This window comes from Camelina sativa, chromosome 18, assembly GCF_000633955.1.
Source record: "Camelina sativa cultivar DH55 chromosome 18, Cs, whole genome shotgun sequence".
Classification (NCBI taxonomy): Eukaryota; Viridiplantae; Streptophyta; class Magnoliopsida; order Brassicales; family Brassicaceae; genus Camelina; species Camelina sativa.
Window position 1 is genome coordinate 18,217,151 of NC_025702.1, and position 17,446 is coordinate 18,234,596.

The 17,446-nt window shown below is 37.3% G+C and overlaps 5 protein-coding genes and 1 long non-coding RNA gene across 6 annotated transcripts in view; 2 read left to right on the forward strand and 4 right to left on the reverse strand.

Annotated features, from left to right (window-relative positions):
- Nucleotides 1–1,086, reverse strand: part of LOC104763634 (delta-1-pyrroline-5-carboxylate dehydrogenase 12A1, mitochondrial-like) — a 1,849-nt gene extending 763 nt beyond the window's left edge. Inside the window, exons 1-6 of the mRNA XM_019240133.1 lie at nt 1,069–1,086; nt 839–952; nt 630–713; nt 444–548; nt 246–359; nt 24–155 (exon numbers count right to left, since the gene is read on the reverse strand). Coding sequence (XP_019095678.1) covers nt 24–155; nt 246–359; nt 444–548; nt 630–713; nt 839–952; nt 1,069–1,086 — 567 coding nt within the window. The remainder of the gene's footprint in view (nt 1–23; nt 156–245; nt 360–443; nt 549–629; nt 714–838; nt 953–1,068) is intronic.
- Nucleotides 1,096–2,232, reverse strand: LOC109124815 (delta-1-pyrroline-5-carboxylate dehydrogenase 12A1, mitochondrial-like; the record flags this gene model as incomplete). The annotated part of the gene is given in 5 exon segments (XM_010485662.2): nt 1,096–1,126; nt 1,213–1,280; nt 1,370–1,473; nt 1,577–1,656; nt 1,985–2,232. Coding segments are annotated over 5 exon segments (372 nt in total), but the record flags the coding sequence as incomplete, so codon positions are not given.
- On the forward strand, nt 2,846–4,469 carry LOC104762388 (ubiquitin-conjugating enzyme E2 3; the record flags this gene model as incomplete). Its single annotated transcript, XM_010485665.2, is given in 6 exon segments — nt 2,846–3,012; nt 3,477–3,610; nt 3,751–3,776; nt 3,866–3,955; nt 4,037–4,125; nt 4,211–4,469. Coding segments are annotated over 5 exon segments (453 nt in total). The 3' UTR covers nt 4,334–4,469.
- On the reverse strand, nt 4,549–6,686 carry LOC104762390. Its single transcript, XM_010485667.2, has 6 exons — nt 6,544–6,686; nt 6,319–6,427; nt 5,775–6,156; nt 5,044–5,686; nt 4,873–4,928; nt 4,549–4,790 (listed from the first exon to the last, which is right to left on the reverse strand). The coding sequence occupies exons 1-6, from the start codon at nt 6,584–6,586 to the stop codon at nt 4,755–4,757; spliced, it is 1,269 nt and encodes a 422-aa protein (XP_010483969.1). The 5' UTR covers nt 6,587–6,686; the 3' UTR covers nt 4,549–4,754.
- Nucleotides 10,408–11,796, reverse strand: LOC109130569. The gene is made up of 4 exons (XR_002036490.1): nt 11,646–11,796; nt 11,028–11,132; nt 10,784–10,927; nt 10,408–10,690 (listed from the first exon to the last, which is right to left on the reverse strand). It is a non-coding gene; the product is annotated as an uncharacterized LOC109130569 (long non-coding RNA).
- On the forward strand, nt 13,889–16,104 carry LOC104762391 (U-box domain-containing protein 41). The gene has a single exon (XM_010485668.2). The coding sequence runs from the start codon at nt 14,186–14,188 to the stop codon at nt 15,857–15,859; it is 1,674 nt and encodes a 557-aa protein (XP_010483970.1). The 5' UTR covers nt 13,889–14,185; the 3' UTR covers nt 15,860–16,104.

Genomic DNA, 17,446 nt, shown 5'->3' on the forward strand with positions numbered 1-17,446 from the left:
AAGGGAAGGTTATAATAAGAAACCTCCTGAACATCTGGTCCTAATACTTTCCAGTCAAATCCAGCATCTTCCAATCTGATCCGACCCTTAAGGTCAAGTGCCAACTTTTCGGCTACTCTAGAACTACCAGTGAAGAGGGTCATCCGTGGATTCGCCTAAAAAGAGTTACAAGTAGACAAGACAGTAAATTAGCTCAACTAAAAAAACTCTGGAGACAATAGACTTGTCAATTCCTGACCAAATACCTCTAACAATATCTTGTTCATTGTCTTCCCATCAGAATTTATAAAGTCCACATCTTCTGCAGGCAAACCACAATAATGGAGCAAACGCATCATTTGCTCCATCACAATGCTCACCTATCCAAATAACATTATATTATTTCAAACAGATAGAACCAATACAATTAGGAAGACAATATCAATGTGAAGTATAATTAATACCTTGCTGTCCACTTTGAGGAGAGGTTTGTTACCCATGTATAATGCCCCCATCAACTGAAGTAGTGGAATCTCAAGCGGAAAATTAAATGGTGTAACAATCGTTACCTGCATCACAAATCTATGATTTCAAACAAAGCACAAAACAGAGTTGTCACCAATTACAAACATCTAGGAAGAATGCCTTACAGGACCATAAGGCCATCGGTAACCATGACTTTGCTGCCCAAGATGATTTCCAGGGATTGCAAAAGACCGTGCCAGGAACCGCACCTGATAAAAAGAAAGTGTGGTAAATCATTAAACAAACATCCTAAAGTTGTAATTTCGGAAAGCTAGGCACAGACATAAAATGTACAAATAGGCTCAACATAAAAACGGTGAAGAGATTAGAATACCTGATCACCGCAAAAGTTCTCCAAAAATTTCCGTGTGACAAAGACTTCTCCAGCAGCTTGTTGGTAACTCTTTGGAGCAACCCTTTGAATTAACCTCGCGAAGAAATCAGCTACCTAATAGTGCATACACGCATAAGATAACAAATAACCAGTAGCTCAGTATGCATGTTATTTGGGAAACCAAAGTTTTTAATTCAATACTCGAGATTCTAAAAAAAAGTAAGTGTTACCTTTGGTAAGGCGAGCATATGAGCTGCCTTTGTCGAGATATCTCCATACAAAAGGTATCTGTATATAACATGACAACATAAGTTAAGTTCAGTATCCAACAAGAGGAAGTGGATAAGATTCATCAATCCCCAAGCAAAATATACCTCTCCGGAGATTTGAAAGGGTTATGGAGACCATGCTTGGGGCACTGGGATAAGCTGTCCACAAATAGCTGCAGCATAGAACAAAGTGAAAATAAAAAGTTAAAATTGAGACGAATACCACTTTGCAGTAGGAATAAAGGTTTTGAGAGGCTCGAACCTTAGTGTCTGATTCATCCACTTCAGCAACTTTAATGAAAGGTTCTCCATTTAGAGGATCTAAAAGCGTGTTGTGATTATAAGATCCAATCCACGTTCCCTGCACTATAGAACATAACAGGAAAGTAAAAAAGCTCAGATACTCCACAACAGCACTTTAGAGATAAGTACCAAATTCAAAAATTCAATCTGAGGAGTAAACACAAACCAAAGCTCTGTACTTGAGCAGGATGAGCACCAGATAGCTCCTCGGCGTCAACGGTAGCAAAAGGTATCGAATGATTCAATCTGCAGAAAAACAAAAAGTCAAAATGAAGAAACACTCCTTCAAATGGATCACATTCAGACAGCAATTTGGTAATCAGAAAGAGAACTTTTACAAACAAACCATTTCAACATCTAATAAACTAAAACTTTCTTCAGTAGTCTCATAGACACTGGCAGATGCGGCAACTCGATCATCCAAATCTTAGATTTTTAAAACACCAACTTGCTAAAGTTTTTTGTCTTTTTTTATATAACTCAAATAATTTATGCAAAAACATGCAATCCCAAAAGGTGAAGAACAATATTAAATAAAAAATGGCGAGATGAAGAAAAGAAAAGATTAGAAGACCTGGAGAGAGTCAAAGAAGCAAGGGAGGTGGAAGATTTGTGAGAGAGAGACGAAGCTCTGAGTGCTCGGCTCGCCAAAACTCTATACATTGCGTAAGATCCAGAAGAGACGGAGAAAAGATGAACCAAATCAGACAATGGGCGGAGAGGATTCGAGTGAGATCGGTAATAAAAATGGTGAATTCTTCGAAGTGATGTGTGTTGGTTTTTTATAAAAGGAGTAATTTTTGTGTTTCCCCTGTTTGACGAGAGAGAGAGAGATTACATAAATGATTTTTTAGATATTTACATATATTTCGCCTTAATTTATGTTTATATCTTTTTTAACCCATAATATTTTATTTGCTATTTTACAAACCCTGATGACTCATGAGGATTAATTACATAGTAATTTATTTTCAAGACTAAATTAGTAAAAGATAAGAGATTTAGGATGTTATTATTTACTTTTTACTCTTTCAAATTTAAAATTGGAAACAAAAAATCAATAGTTTTTATTTAGTGATCTTGAACATATAAAATTCAGGGGTCAAAAAAGGGAATTTGAAAGATAAACAAAAATGTAAAAGATAATTAAAAATTAAAAAGAAAAAAAATTTAAGAATGGTGAGAGCTAAATAATGCTGAGTCACGTCCGTTTAGGCCAATTGAGTCAGTTGACGTGTACGTTTGGCTTTACGCTAACCGACAAACAAATTTCCTCAAAATAACATTAAAATTTTATTAAATACATAAAAATCTTTCTATGTTTTTTCATTTTTGGAAGAAAATATATCTTTATTTATTTTTCTTTCTTCCTTACTCTTATTTTTTTGGTGAAGAAGCAAAGGCAAAAAAAAATCTCAACTTTGATTCTCTCTCTCTCTCTCTCTCTCTCTTTCTTCTCTACTTTAGCTATTCTCCACTCATAGTTTCATATCATCTCTTTCGCTCTGTCTTCATCGAGTTTTATCGATCGAAGGTTTTTGAATATTGATAAACCCTAATTCCTCGATTGGTTCTTTGTTCATTGCAGCTTTTGAGTTCAAGGTAAGCTTTATTTTTTCGTTTGATTCTCGTTATTGGAAGATGGAATCTTTCATGCATGAATGTAGAATCTGATGGAATCTTATATCTTCATTCACAATTGGGGTTTGGTTTTTTTTTACTCAGCCACTAGTATCCCTGAATCAGACTTGATTTGCTTGTTAAAATATTCAAGCCTCAAGCTTTCTTGTTTACAAGTTTGGGTGGTTATTCTTGTTTGCTTTGGTTGAAATTTTCTTTGACCTTTGGGGTTTTTTTTGTGGTTGTTGAAGCTTTAGGTCTTTAGGTTACAGAAATGTAGATCTTGGTTTCTGCTTCTACTTCTCTAGGGATTCAAGAAAAGTTGAAACTTTTAATCATGAATTAGGTCCTTCTTTGTTCATGTGAAAGGGCTATTACGCTTTACCATATACTTGTGAGAAGAGTTCATACGAGTTCGTATGTTTGATGCAGTTTAAGGTTTGTAGGTTGCAACAATGACAAGTCCAGCGAGAAAGAGACTACTGTGGGATTTCAAGAGACTGCAGAAAGATCCTCCTGTGGGAATAAGTGGAGCTCCTCTGGATAACAATATCATGCATTGGAATGCTGTCATCTTTGGGTACTACATCTTTTTTTATGTGTTTCTGTATCTTTGTTTTGTCTTCTTTTTTTTTTTTTGACAATCTTTGTTTTGTCTTCTTTATATGCTTCAAATCCTTGTCTGCGTATACTACTGATTAACAATCATTGACTTTGCAGGCCTGATGACACTCCATGGGATGGAGGTAACATCTTTCAATACATCAGGCCAACATATATTCATCATGTGTTATTAAGTGATAGCTAAGACTAATCATTCTGTTGTGTTCATCAGGTACTTTCAAGATGACCCTTCAGTTCACCGAGGATTACCCGAACAAACCCCCAGTTGTTCGGTTTGTTTCACGGATGTTTCACCCGAACAGTAAGCTCAAGCATTCAATTAACAAACAAAGACCATATACGAATTTCCACTTTGATATTTGATACTCGAACTTTGGTGCAGTTTATGCAGATGGAAGCATTTGCTTGGATATCTTACAAAACCAATGGAGCCCCATCTACGACGTTGCTGCTGTACTCACATCAATTCAGGTTTTGACTTCTGAGTTCTCCTTTTCTCATCTTTTGCATTGTTAGGGTCGTTGCATAAACTAACCAAGACCTTTTATTTACACAGTCTTTGCTTTGTGACCCGAACCCTGATTCACCAGCGAACGCAGAGGCTGCAAGGTTGTTCAGTGATAATGTACGAGAATATAACAGGAAAGTAAGAGAGATCGTGGAGTTGAGCTATGTGTAATATATGATTTAGTTTGTTGTATTGACTATTTGAGTAATTGGAGCTTGAGTAGTAGCAGTTATCTTCCTAACTCCTAAGACTTTTCTGCTCCTCTGTAACCTCATTTTTATCTAAAATATATTATATATGATAACTATGAATCATCTTTTGCCTAAAAACAAAAAAACGATGAATCATCAAAGTTTCACAGATAACAGTAAAAAGAAGACATTAAATGAAGAAACATTGAAATAAAACTTAACACACTTACAAACAAGCAAATAAAATACTATTTGTTTTGTCTTTCAAACCAAACTTAAAAAAAAAAACTTGCAAAAGTTATTTAATTTAAACTATGTACTTTGAACAAATCATTCAAACCAAAAGAAAAAAGAGTGATTGAGATATGTTGAAGAAATAGAAATGCCTCTTTGTTCTTCATTTAAACCTGGATTTCTTCTCCTGCACCAACATTAACCTGCAAAGAGAAAGCTTGTGTTAATCTCTTTATGTACAGAAACGATTCGATCCTGTGAACTAACCAAAGTCTTTATACTCACAGTGTTTTCCTTGTCCTCCATTTTCTTCTTTTGCTTCAGAGATGTAACTTCACCACCTACACAAAATAACAGTAACACAACAATCAGCAACAAAATTTATTGCAATCACTGATCTTGGAGAAAGATCGTTTAAACGCTTTTCAAGGACATTGTATGACTTTTCTTTTTTACCTTGTTTAGCTGTAGATTTCTTAGTTGACTTCTTTATCTCTTCTTGAACTTTCTTAGTCCTGGGTTTAGTGACCTTTTCAGACTTCTTCTGAGATTTATCATCCTTGCTGATTCTTGAATTAGCAGAGTTGGTTGCTAGTGATTTCTTTGTCCTCGCGGGCTCGTTGTTCTTCGGAACAGACTCCTTTCTTGCACGTTTCTTGTCTACAGGTTGAACAACAGTCACGACTGGAACACCATCTTGTGATGAACGAGACCCTTCTTCCAATCCCTGAACAACCTCTTGATTCACATTGATTTCGTCCAAAGAACTTCTAATGCTCTCTTGTGGGATAGTTTCCGAGGCCTCTTCATCCTTGGATGTTTCTGTAACAGCTGAATCCTTCAAAGCATCATCCTTCGTGACCTCTGATGTGATGTTTGAATTACCAGGAGTGGAGAGGGAATTCCGGACATCATTATCATTGTTCAGAGACACAGCTGTTTCTTCAGCTACAACAGAACTGGCCTCAGAGACCTGTATCTGCTTGGATTCTTCTGAGATATTATACAGTTCAGATAGTTCCTTCATAGCATCAGCAAGCCCATCCATGTTATTGCGACGAGCGTACGATTTCAGCTCTTCTTTCATCTTGTCAAGTGGCTAGATTCCAAAAACACAAATCTCAGTGAGTTTAAGAAAATAAAAAGAAATCAAGACTTTATTCCAAATCAAAGCTTTCATTGTTTACCTCACACCCAGCATGAAGAGCAAGTTTAAAGAAACCAAGAGAGATTGAATGTTTGGCCACTGATTCAGCTAGCTTGATATGAGTCAGCCAATAAGTAGAGGAAGACAGATCTTCAGGTTTCCTCCGAGTCACTGACGATCTCAGATTACTAGAGACAGGTGTTGTCTCATTGAAGATCCTGGAAACAATGCCTGATCTTTTTGGCTTGGTTTCCGAAAGAGAAGTGACGCTGCTGCTCACTGATCTAACAGAAGAATTGCTGGTGGACTTGTTAGGAATCGAAAGTCTTCTTGGTGGTAGCTTGGTGCGATCAACAACACTCTTCTTCCCAGACAAATCAAGAACTGTAGTACTCTGACTAACAGCAGAAGCAACTCGTCCCCTGAGATTGTCATCAAACCGCACATCTATATACTATTATTACTAATTTATAGAAACCAAGATTGCTAAACTCAAACAAGACGATTTGTTCCTAAAAGATCTAGAGATCAGATCTAGAATCGTTTATTGCATTAATCAAAATTTGACTATGTGACAATAATACCTTCTGGGGACTGAAGAAGCAGAGAAATCAGGAACAGGAGGCTTCCCTTCCTTGGATCTAAGAGCCGATCTGAGAGGATACCTTAGGAGCTTCGAGTTGATTGAGTTACCTAATAAGAAGTTTTCGATTGAGATCAGAATCAGAACAGAGAAATATACGAAAACTGAAACGGGAAAGTGGTAAATCACTAATCAGAGAGATCAAACAAGAAGGTAATTATGTTACCAGAAGCAGCAGAGCTCATGCTTTTCTCCATTGATTTCTCCATCGATTAACTTAGAAACCTCTTTTACGTTTTGGAGTGGGTGAAGGGAAAAAAAAAAAAAAGGAAACTGAAGATCTCAATTTGAAAAAAAATGTGAGAGCGGAGAAATCTCTGACTTATAACAAAAAAACCATAAAAAGAACAGACCTCGCGGATGATGACCCCTATACTATTTTGATATTTCTCTTATAGCCTCATTATTTCAAATTAACCAATTCCGACCCTTTTTAACTTTGGCAATAAAGGTATTTGATGCTTGATTTGCGGTTGAATTGGTTAAACTAGGGGTGTCAAACGGGCATGCCCGCGCCCAAACGGACCGCCCGTGATGGGCCCGTATTTTCAGTGAACCGCCGCGGACAAGTCCGCTGCGGGCGGCGGGCGACGTATCAGTGCCCATGCCCGCTCCGCCTATCTTTGTGGACTAATGGGCATGCCCGCGGGCGTCTTCTAACTATGGCACAACTCTGAGTCTCTGACTCGTTAGAGAAGATGACGACGCGAGTACTTACGGTTTGGCCTTTGCTGCTTGTGAACAAATTTATGTCTAACACACAGTCACACACACATCATCGAGTCATTGACTAATGTCGGTTATTAACCGGTTATGACATCGTCCACGGTTTTGTGATCGATGGTTCTTGTATTATTTATAGCATGATTTCTTATGACAAAACAAGTACGTGATTGTTTAATAAGAAACCGAAATGTGCACTTAGCTTTTAATTGTGATAATGGAGCTAACAATGCCATAACCAATACAGAAACGCAAACGCATAATGAATATGTTTAAACTGAAATTTAAATTAGATAAATAGTAAACTGAAACAATAAACCAAAGTATTAAACTGAAACATTAAACCAAAGTATTAAACTGAAATGGAAAGCTGAAAACAAAAATCTCAAGGTCAAGATGTCTCTTCAACCAAATCAAGCTTGACAATTGATTGGAAAGAAGGTAGTGTCTCATCTTCATCAAATTCTTCATCCTTCTCTACATATGGTAAAGTAATAGAAGAAGGTCAAGGTAATTATATATCACTTAAAAGTTACACAATCAATACCAAAATGTGAAAATTGTTTGCTTACCATTTTCATAGGCTTCAAAACCTTTTAACCAATTGCGGCAGCATATTAGTGCTTGAACATTCTTTGGGAGAAGACGGCTTCTGTACTTGTTCAAAACTCGAGCTCCAATACTAAAAGAAGATTCAGATGCTACTGTTGTGATTGGTATACTAAGGAGGTCGCAAGCCATTGACGCCAGTTCTCCATACCGCTGAGAGTTATCTTTCCAATATTTTAAAATATCCAAACTCTCATACTCTATCATGTCTATCGGCGGATCATCTAGATACATTTCCAAAGAAGACTTTCCACTAGTAACAACAGTTTGTTTGCGAAAGTTAATAAAATCCTGTAAATATATAAAACTAATCTTAGTATTCAAACAAAAAAAATTAACAAGACATGAACATTTTTAAAAAAATCTGCACATTTCTCAAACAACTTAAGACATAATTAAAACAAACCAAACTGCACCTAAACCACAAAAAAAGTGTACGTAAATAAAGTTTCAAACCGAAGAGAGTGAGATCATAACTAAAGTACGTAACCAAAGTTTCAAAAAGTGTACGTAACTAAAGTTTCATAGCCTACGTAAAAGATTTCATAGCCTAAGAGAGTGAGAATTTGAATACTTACATCATAGTTGCCAAAACTCCCTTTTTTTCCTTCATTCTCATCAGTTTGATGATTAGTTTCACGTGTCTCTGTAGAAGATGATGTGAAAATGGACTTATTCTCATAAGATTCAAAAAGAGTAGCAAGCTTACCACGCAAATGTTTAATCTTTATCTCAGCAGAACCCTTGTCGTTCTTTCCAAAACAATAATTGACCAGTGTTAGCTTCAACCTTGGATCAAACACTGTTGTCATTGCAAAGACATCACTAACCTCTTCCCAATACTTATCAAACCTTTCTCTCATTGGAACAATCATACTTCTGATGACTTCATCTTGATTCTGTGAATTCGATATCAACCAATTGTTAATCTTCCAAACTTGCATGAAATACAAGTTTGAAGTTGGATATGTTGAACCTGAGATCAGATTAGTGATTTCATCAAAAGGCTCCAAAAACTCACAAATCTGCTTCAATCGGTGCCATTCAGCTTCTGTAGGGTGAAACTTGTAGTTTCTCCCATCAATGACTTTGAGATTACCAAAGGCAGCTCGATACTTGAGAGCCCTATCAAGCATCTTGTATGTTGAGTTCCATCTAGTTTTCACATCCATAATCAAGCCCGCTTTCAACTGTAGACCAACTGCTTCAACACACTTTGCAAACAATACCTCACGTTTTCCAGAAGCTTGTACATATCTAATACTCTCTCTGATCTTTTCCAATGTATCACCTATATCTTTCAGGCCAATCTGAACAATGATGTTGAGAATATGTGCTGCGCATCGCACATGAAAATACTCTCCTCCACACAACAAATCATTCCGCAACATAAGCTGAGATTTCAGAATATCTTGTGATGTGTCATTGTTAGTAGCATTGTCTAACGTGATGGAAAACACTTTTTTCTCAATTCCCCAATCCTTCCACTTCTCTAGAATTTCCATTGCTATGTTCATACCTGAATGTGGAGGCGGAAAAGCATAGAAAGCAAGAATCTTGCTGTTTAATTTCCAGTTCCTGTCAACATAATGTGCTGTTAGACACATGTAGCCCTCATGAGTGATTGCAGTCCACAAATCAGAAGTGAAGCTAATCCTCCCTGGAAGGTGAGCTAATTCTCTCTTTAAATTCTCTGTCTCGTTCTCATAGAACTTGTAAACATCTGCTGCAGCTGTGTTCCGACTAATAAACTTCACATCTGCGTTCAAATACTTCCAAACTGATCTAACTCTCTCATATTCAACATAGGCAAATGGCAGATCATGCTGAATGATACACTTAGCTACCATTTCGCGAAAAACCATATGATCTATCTTCCTAGCTTGTAACTTTGCTTCAGAGTTGAGCATCACCTTACTAATATCAACTTTACTAAGCCGAACCTTACAAGTTTCCATATGACGATTGTAAGAATGTGTACCGTTCTTGTGTGAATTGTAGGCATAGTCCCTCTTGCAATAATTGCATTCGGCTCTGTCTTGAAGTTTTCCATTAATAGTCTTCTTAACCACTGTAAAATGCTCCCAGCAATCTGCATACTGCTTTCTCTTTGTCGGTTCTGTTGTTGTAGCTTTCCCTTTTCCTTTATCTCCTACGACATTGTCATGTAGATCATCATCATCATCATCGATATCAATTGCTGCCCTTTTACCAGATTTTTCTCCATCAAACTTATTCTGCTTTCTCTTCTTCGGTACTGATGATGTTGTCTTTCCTTTGTCCTTTTCAACATCATCTACATCAATATGAATTGCTGCTCTCTTACGACTTGTAGATGGCTCTGCTCCATCAAACATATTCTGTTCTTCTTCAGCGTTTGCAGTATCAATTACTCTTTGAGACTCTAAGTCTATTGATCTCAGATCATACGAATCACTTGAATCCTTTAAAAAAAAAAAAAAACCAACTGAGATATCATATCACAAGAGTTTATAGGATTGGGGTTTTGACAATAGACAAAAAGGAACAATATAGCTTACCATCACGATAGACTTTGAGGACTGGAGTCGTGTGTCACAGCTCACAGGGTTTGGTGTGTCTCGATGAAGTCTCGATGAAGTCTCGATGAAGTCGTGTGTTTTGGCATAAACTATTTAGGGTTTTCAGCTTTTATACAAACTCTCGACGACTAAATCTTCTAATATCTAGTTAGTATTTACTAATTACTAAATATTTTTTTTTAATTATCTTTCAAAGCACCGATAGAAAAAACAATATAAGCCAGCTAACCAAAGCTCAATCAAAAGATATGTGAGCAAACCATCATCGGTAGCAAGGAATTAGTAGTCAATAAAACAGACCTGGAAAGGCTTTTCTTCCTCAGTCTCTTGTGAAATCTCCATCTTCTATTTGCTACAATGGTGCTGGTCTTAGATTGTCTACAATAAGTGACTGCAGACTGCAGACTGATCATATATAGTCTGCAGAAACGGAAAGTGTTAGATCCAAAGATTTTAGTTGCTATATATTTATGAAGAGTAGTAGTCTCAAAAAGCCAAAAACTGAAACTTTACTTTTTTGCTTTGTCAATGGTCTTTGATACCAGATCGAAGTCCATAGAGAAGAAAGCAAGTTGCAATGTATAGAATACCAAGTCCATCTTTTGCCCCACAGCGACAGTTTTCCCCCGTGAGTTTTAGCTGCTCCAAAGCTTTCTCCTATAGTATTAGTGTATTACACAACCAACAAACTTTTAATTGCCAAGGAAGTTTCTCTTTAAGTGCGTAACTAACTATTAACTTTGACATGCTCACATACCTTATCACTGATCCTGATGAAATACAGAGCCTTAGCAAGATGAGCTTCACCGTGAAGCCTTCACGTACTTCACTTTCACCCAAATTTTCTTATGCATCTGCAATCCTAAAACAAAAAAAAGAAGGAAAAGAATATGTAAGAGAAACTCAACAAGAGTCAGTAGTGAAATTGTTTGACTGATGATGACATGCTGGATCACAAGTGCTTGTTAGATTCTATCTATGCGGGCCAATGATAGTGCACAACATTAGATAATGGTTATCTCCATGTGAATTACTAAGACATCATGCTACAGTAAACAAACCCTCTACCACATCTTAAACTCGGTCACTCGAAATCTTTACATAAGCAGCCACACAGTACACACAGAGAGATTCCCATAAGGCAAAAAAGGATTTATGCAAAACACAATTCTGAAACGACACCCAGTTAATCCAAATGCTACACTTCTTTATCTATTACTCTAAAGTCTAAACCAAAAGTCCAATAATACGACCTTCAAGGAACTGCCGAGATTATATCCACATGCAAGTTGTAATATTTTGAATCGGCAGTGGAAATTCCACTGTGAATTTTAAATCAGAAACTAGTGGTATATTATGAATCAATAAAACTTACTTCTCATCGAGCTTTTTAAGCTCCTCTTCGTTATCGGGACTGTCAAGAACAGAAGAAGGAGAACATGATTACCCAATGTTCCATCGGTAGAGATGTCAAGAAGAAGATGAAATCATCTAAGATCTGACCATAAATAATCAGTTGTAAATCTTTACCGATAGAACATCCTTCATCTTCTTCTTCTCTGCTTCGTCTTCGTCTCCACTCTCCACAGATCGATGGACCATCGGGTAATCCGCAGAACCGCAATCCGCGACGGGCATGCCCGCTTGAATCCGCCGACCAAACGGGTCATGTCCACTATGCCCGCAAAATTTTGGGCTTCAATGAATAAGCCCATGCCCGCTCCGCTTTGCCTCTTATTGGGCTATGCCCGCGGGCATCTGGCCCGTTTGACACCCCTAGGTTAAACAAACAAATTCAAGTTTAATATATCTGTAAAATAATTATACATTCACTTCTTATTAATTTGAGAACAGTGTTAAAAGATAAAAACATTAGTATGGGGTTAAAAAATAAAGATTTCTAAAGTAGAAGGATTCATCGTAACCTAAATTTCTGTTGCAGTTTAGCCTTGAGAGCGGGAAAGTCTCTTTGAGTTATGGGGGAGTGATGATAGAGAAAGAGACTCAATGTGAACCGTCCGATTGGGGAATCTAAGGAACCTCTTTTTCCCAAACGCTCCGTTGTGTGTGTGTGGGGTCTTCTTTTTTTTGTTTTGTTTCGTTTCTGTGTAGTTTAGTTTTCGAAATTTCAAAATTCAAATAACGCGCCGTCGAATAAATAACTGTTTGTTTTAACGGTTAATATTGTGGGGCTTTTTGATAATGTTTTCTCAATAATGGGCTTAGTTTGGGCTTGATCCCATATAGTGTTAGACCCAAGCCTATTTTGGTGTCTGCTGCGTTTTCAGTCATCATTGGTGATATCGATCGGCCACAGTCAGCAGCAATGGTCATTACTTAGTAGAGTGGTGTTGTTCGTTTCATTGTTATTAGAGATCAATAACAAACGATAACAACTACTGGATCCATTGTAACGTCCTTCTCCTCATTCTAGAAAATCTAATTAACACATGTTTAGACACAATTGAATTGATCCCATGGTTAGAAGAAGAAAATGGCAATCGACAGTCGACAGATAAGATCAAAGATCTACGTACCAAACCAAGGTTGTGTGGGTGGGTGGAAGACGACCATACGATCGCATAGCTCCATTTTTTACGCCGAGGGGAAAAAAAGGAATGAACATGACAACCTTATGAATTGAGAAAGAGGTTGACGTTTGGCGAGTTTTAAACGTCATGTAAATGGATGATGATCTTGACCATATCAAACGAAGAAGGATGTCAATAAACTACACATTTATATAATCTTTGCTCCTTTTGTTGTTACTACCAAAATCATCTACTTAAAATTAATTATAAACAATGGTGTTCTACTTGATGAACCTAAAAACATAATTTCATCAATAGTCAATATTTAAAATGGTGATATAAGAAACCATCCCAGTTGTTCTAATTGTCTTTGTACACATGTAATTAAATTCAATGGGTTGGCTAAACAAAAGACATTCAAAGCAGAACAAAACATATCTTAGTGCATTACTGCATTACAAAAAAAAACATACTATCTTAGTGGATGTCATGTTCATGTTTTTTTTTTTAATCTAATCGATACTGTCGCTCAATTCCGACTTTATCTCACTAGAAACAATATAAGTATTTGTTTTCACTTATCACTAGTATTAAAGAACAATTATCAAGAGTATTTTATATATTTAAATATTTTCTTGTTTTCTGAGTATGTAACACGCCTTACCCGTCGTCTGTCACCGGTGTGTGCAAGTTTTGGTGTGTCACCATATTATCATATGGTGTGTGCATTGCTCAGTCCCTACCTTTTCTTTTTGTCAGTTACGTTCAATAAATCTATCCGACCTTGATAAAATTAAAATTCAAAAAACCTATTTGGAGCGGGTATTAAACTTTGACTTTTAAGTATTTTGTAGGATTTTAATATTTTAGAATTTTGAAATATTTGAATGAGATTTTAAAAGATTTAGTTATATTTAGATATTAAAAAAGAAAGAATATGAAATGTTATCCTATAAGATTTTATTCCATGAAGTTTCTGTAATTTCTTGATATATGTAGTTAAAATTAAAATTTAGACTGTTTATTATGGTGATTATCAGGTGTCCATCATCACCTTTACAATATTAATTATCAAAAAGTAAACCAAGAGACAATGTCGAAAAAGTCAGAGTTGTTACCATCAACGTTACCAATTCCGTATTGTTGTTTATAATCTCCCTTGATTTTGGTTATATATTAAAACAAAACTAAAATATCAACTTGATTAGGATTTCCGGTTTAATCTATCTTAATTTAGTTCCGGTTTAATCATCAAAAACCCCTTTTGGACTGGATCAAAGACTAAAACATTTCGAGCTTTTTTTAGCTCGTAGCAGCTTCTTCTTCTTCTTCTTCTTCTTCTTCTTCCTCCTCCTCTCAAAAAAAACCTAATAATATTTCTCCGATGGGTGGAAACAAGCAGAGATGGTTCTCTTTCCACCAAAGATCCTCTTCAGCCACAGCTACAACTTTACCACAACACAAACACGACGAGACTCCACCGGAGTTTCTTTGTCCCATCACCGGGTTCCTCATGTCTGACCCCGTCGTCGTCTCCTCAGGTCAAACCTTCGAGCGTCTCTCCGTTCAAGTCTGTCGTAACTTAGGATACATACCGGATCTTTTAGACGGTACCCGACCCGATTTCTCCACCGTCATCCCCAATCTCGCCATGAAATCCACCATTTTCAGCTGGTGTGACCGGAAAAAAATCGACCACCCTCGTCCTCCTGATTCCGCTTACGTCGAAGGCGTGGTTCGTGCCCGAATCGATAAAGATCCGAACCCGAGTCCGAGTCCGAAAGCGTCGGAGCCTGAGACTCTCCCTCCTGTTGAAGAGAATTCACCATCGGATTCGGATTACGACGCTGTGATGGAAGCGATTAGAGCTCGATCCAAGAGCTCAATGTCACCGACGACGTCTCTCGAGTCGGTTACGATTGGTCAGAGTCCGTACCACCCGGTTCGTGCCGTCAGTATGTACTCCTTTTCTTCAACTACTTCTTCTTCCTCTGGTGTCTTCGCTGGAGCTGACAGTCCATTTCGTAACGCTATCTCTTTCTCTTCCTCCGATCACTCTTCCTCTCCGATGTCGCCGGAAGAGGAAGAGATCTTCAACAAATTGAGAGGTGTCGACATTTTCGACCACGAGCAAGGTTTGATTCTTCTTAGGAAGATGACGAGATCTAGCGAGGATCTTAGGGTTTCGCTTTGTACAGATCGGATTCTCTCGTTTCTCCGGTCACTGCTTGTTTCGCGGTACAATCTCGTACAGACTAACGCCGCAGCGTCTTTGGTTAATCTCTCGCTTGAGAAACAGAACAAAGTGAAGATCGTACGGTCAGGATTTGTTCCTTTGTTGATCGATGTTTTGAAATCGGGAACGACGGAGGCGCAGGAACATGTTGCCGGAGCTTTGTTTAGTTTGGCGCTTGAAGATGAGAATAAGATGGTGATCGGAGTTCTCGGTGCGGTTGAGCCGCTTCTTCACGCGCTTCGTTCTTCTGAGAGCGAGAGAACTCGTCAAGATGCAGCGCTTGCGCTTTATCATTTGTCGTTGATTCCGAGCAATAGAACCAGGCTGGTTAGAGCTGGTGCGGTGCCGACTCTGCTTTCGATGGTTAGATCCGGCGATTCGACTAGCCGGATTTTGTTAGTTCTGTGTAACCTTGCTGCTTGTCCAGACGGAAAAGGCGCGATGTTGGATGGTAACGCGGTGGCTATTTTGGTAGGGAGGCTCAGAGAAGTCGGAGGTGGTGATTCCGAGGCGGCGCGTGAGAATTGTGTGGCGGTTCTGTTGACGTTGTGTCAAGGGAATTTGAGGTTTAGGGGATTGGCGAGCGAGGCGGGAGCAGAGGAAGTGTTGATGGAAGTGGAAGAGAACGGGAACGGACGTGTGAAGGAGAAGGCGGCGAAGATTTTGCAGGCGATGAGAGGAGGAGGTGACGGGAGAGAGAGTGAGTTTGGGGAAAATGCGGAGGCGCGTGAGTGGAACCGTATGCTTGAAGCGACTGCGTTAAGTCGGAATCAGTTTCAAGGAGGGCAAAGTGGGGGTTTTGCTTGCTCCTCCCAGTTCTAGCTTCTTCTTTTTGTTATTTAATCCTTTTTTTTTTTGGGTATCTCTTTGGTACTTTACCTTTTTTGGTAAAATGTTATCATATTTTGCCTTTTTTGTTTGATATAATTTTAATATGGGTGTAAATTATTAATTTTGTGTGAATTGTAATTTTTGATTATTTGTTTTTTTTTTTCTTTTCCAATCAAATGACAAAAGTGAAATGTCCATTTGTGTTTGTAAAGAAATGTCTAATGTTTTTTATCCGATTGTCTCCTCTCTTTTTATTTTCTTTTGTTGATAAAACGTTATCTTATTTTTTTGCTTTCATGTTTGATATCAATGGCTGTGTACAATATTTAATTTTGAGTGGAGTATGTATGAGAGATAATGTGACGATTTTATTTGTAAAGAGATGTCTTATTTTTTTTAAATTAATTTCAGTTTTATGTGATTGATTTATTTCAGACAGTTAAAATCAATTTGTAAATTAAAGAGATGCGTGGATGAGAGAGAGGACGGACACAATCAAACTTAGAGACAACAAGCGTACGTGTGATGGAGAATTAACAAAGGAGAAGTGGGAGGAGTTTAAGCATTTGGTCAAAGTCCAGTTCGTGTGAAGATGTCAGAGCGACAACATAACTCTGAATTATTCTACAGAACATTCCGTCTGATACCCATGAGATCCAATAACAAAATTTAGTTTAACCAATCCTGATTTATTGCCAAATTAAATTACATCAAGAGGCATGCAAAATACTTATATATATATAAAAAAATTATTGTTTAATTTTGGTGTGTCCTAACTCCTAATACGTAGTGAATATATTTCTTAAAAATATTTAGTTGAATATATCAGGTCGGATTTGAATAGATCCTCGGTCCTGAGCAGTTCAAGAACTGGTCTTGTAGGATATAAATTTATGACCCATGATTAAACGATGATTTATATCTAATTTAAGAAAAATTACGATATCTTCAATGGGAGGAAGCATGTTGAGCAACCAACTCCAGCAACTAACCTCATCACTTGGCAGGATAAGCAAGTTCGGAATAAACTTTTAGTCATTCAAAGAAAAATTGATAGATTGTACGAAGCAAGCTTGATTTGCAAATAAAGGTAGAAAATTTATGTATCTTTAATCTCTATAAACTTTTATCAATTTTTAATGTAACCAAGCATTATTTTTTTCTTAAATGAATTTAACATTATATTATAAAAAGAAATTACAATATCTAGCTTCTACTTAACTAGTGCCACATTATATGTACAGTACAATGAATGTCACTGAAGTCTGTGCTTAGAAAATGTGATTCAGGTGTTTGTGAGCGGCTGAACGCAACTAGTATGTTTCAAAATATGTTTAGTGGAGGATGGGCTGTGATTGTCCCTAGACTGCATTCTTTCAGTCTCCGAATCACGCGTCTATGTTTATGATTTTGGTTGGAAGTGAGAATGGATAGGTCAGCATTATTGTTGAATATGTGTATGATTGGTGTTGAATAAGCGTTTCTGTATATGTCACAAAACGAATCATATCATTTTGCCGATATGATTTTATCAGTAGATGATAAACTTTTAAACTGAGTTAAAAACATATAGGGGTC

Coding starts and splice junctions, on each gene's coding strand:
- LOC104762391 (XM_010485668.2), top strand. CDS start 14,186: ATGGGTGGAAACAAGCAGAGATGGTTCTCTTTCCACCAAAGATCCTCT.
- LOC104762390 (XM_010485667.2), bottom strand. CDS start 6,586: ATGGAGAAATCAATGGAGAAAAGCATGAGCTCTGCTGCTTCTG. Junction 6,157..6,318: donor GCTTCTTCAGTCCCCAGAAG/GTATTATTGTCA, acceptor TGACAATCTCAG/GGGACGAGTTGCTTCTGCTG. Junction 5,687..5,774: donor CTCTTCATGCTGGGTGTGAG/GTAAACAATGAA, acceptor TTTGGAATCTAG/CCACTTGACAAGATGAAAGA.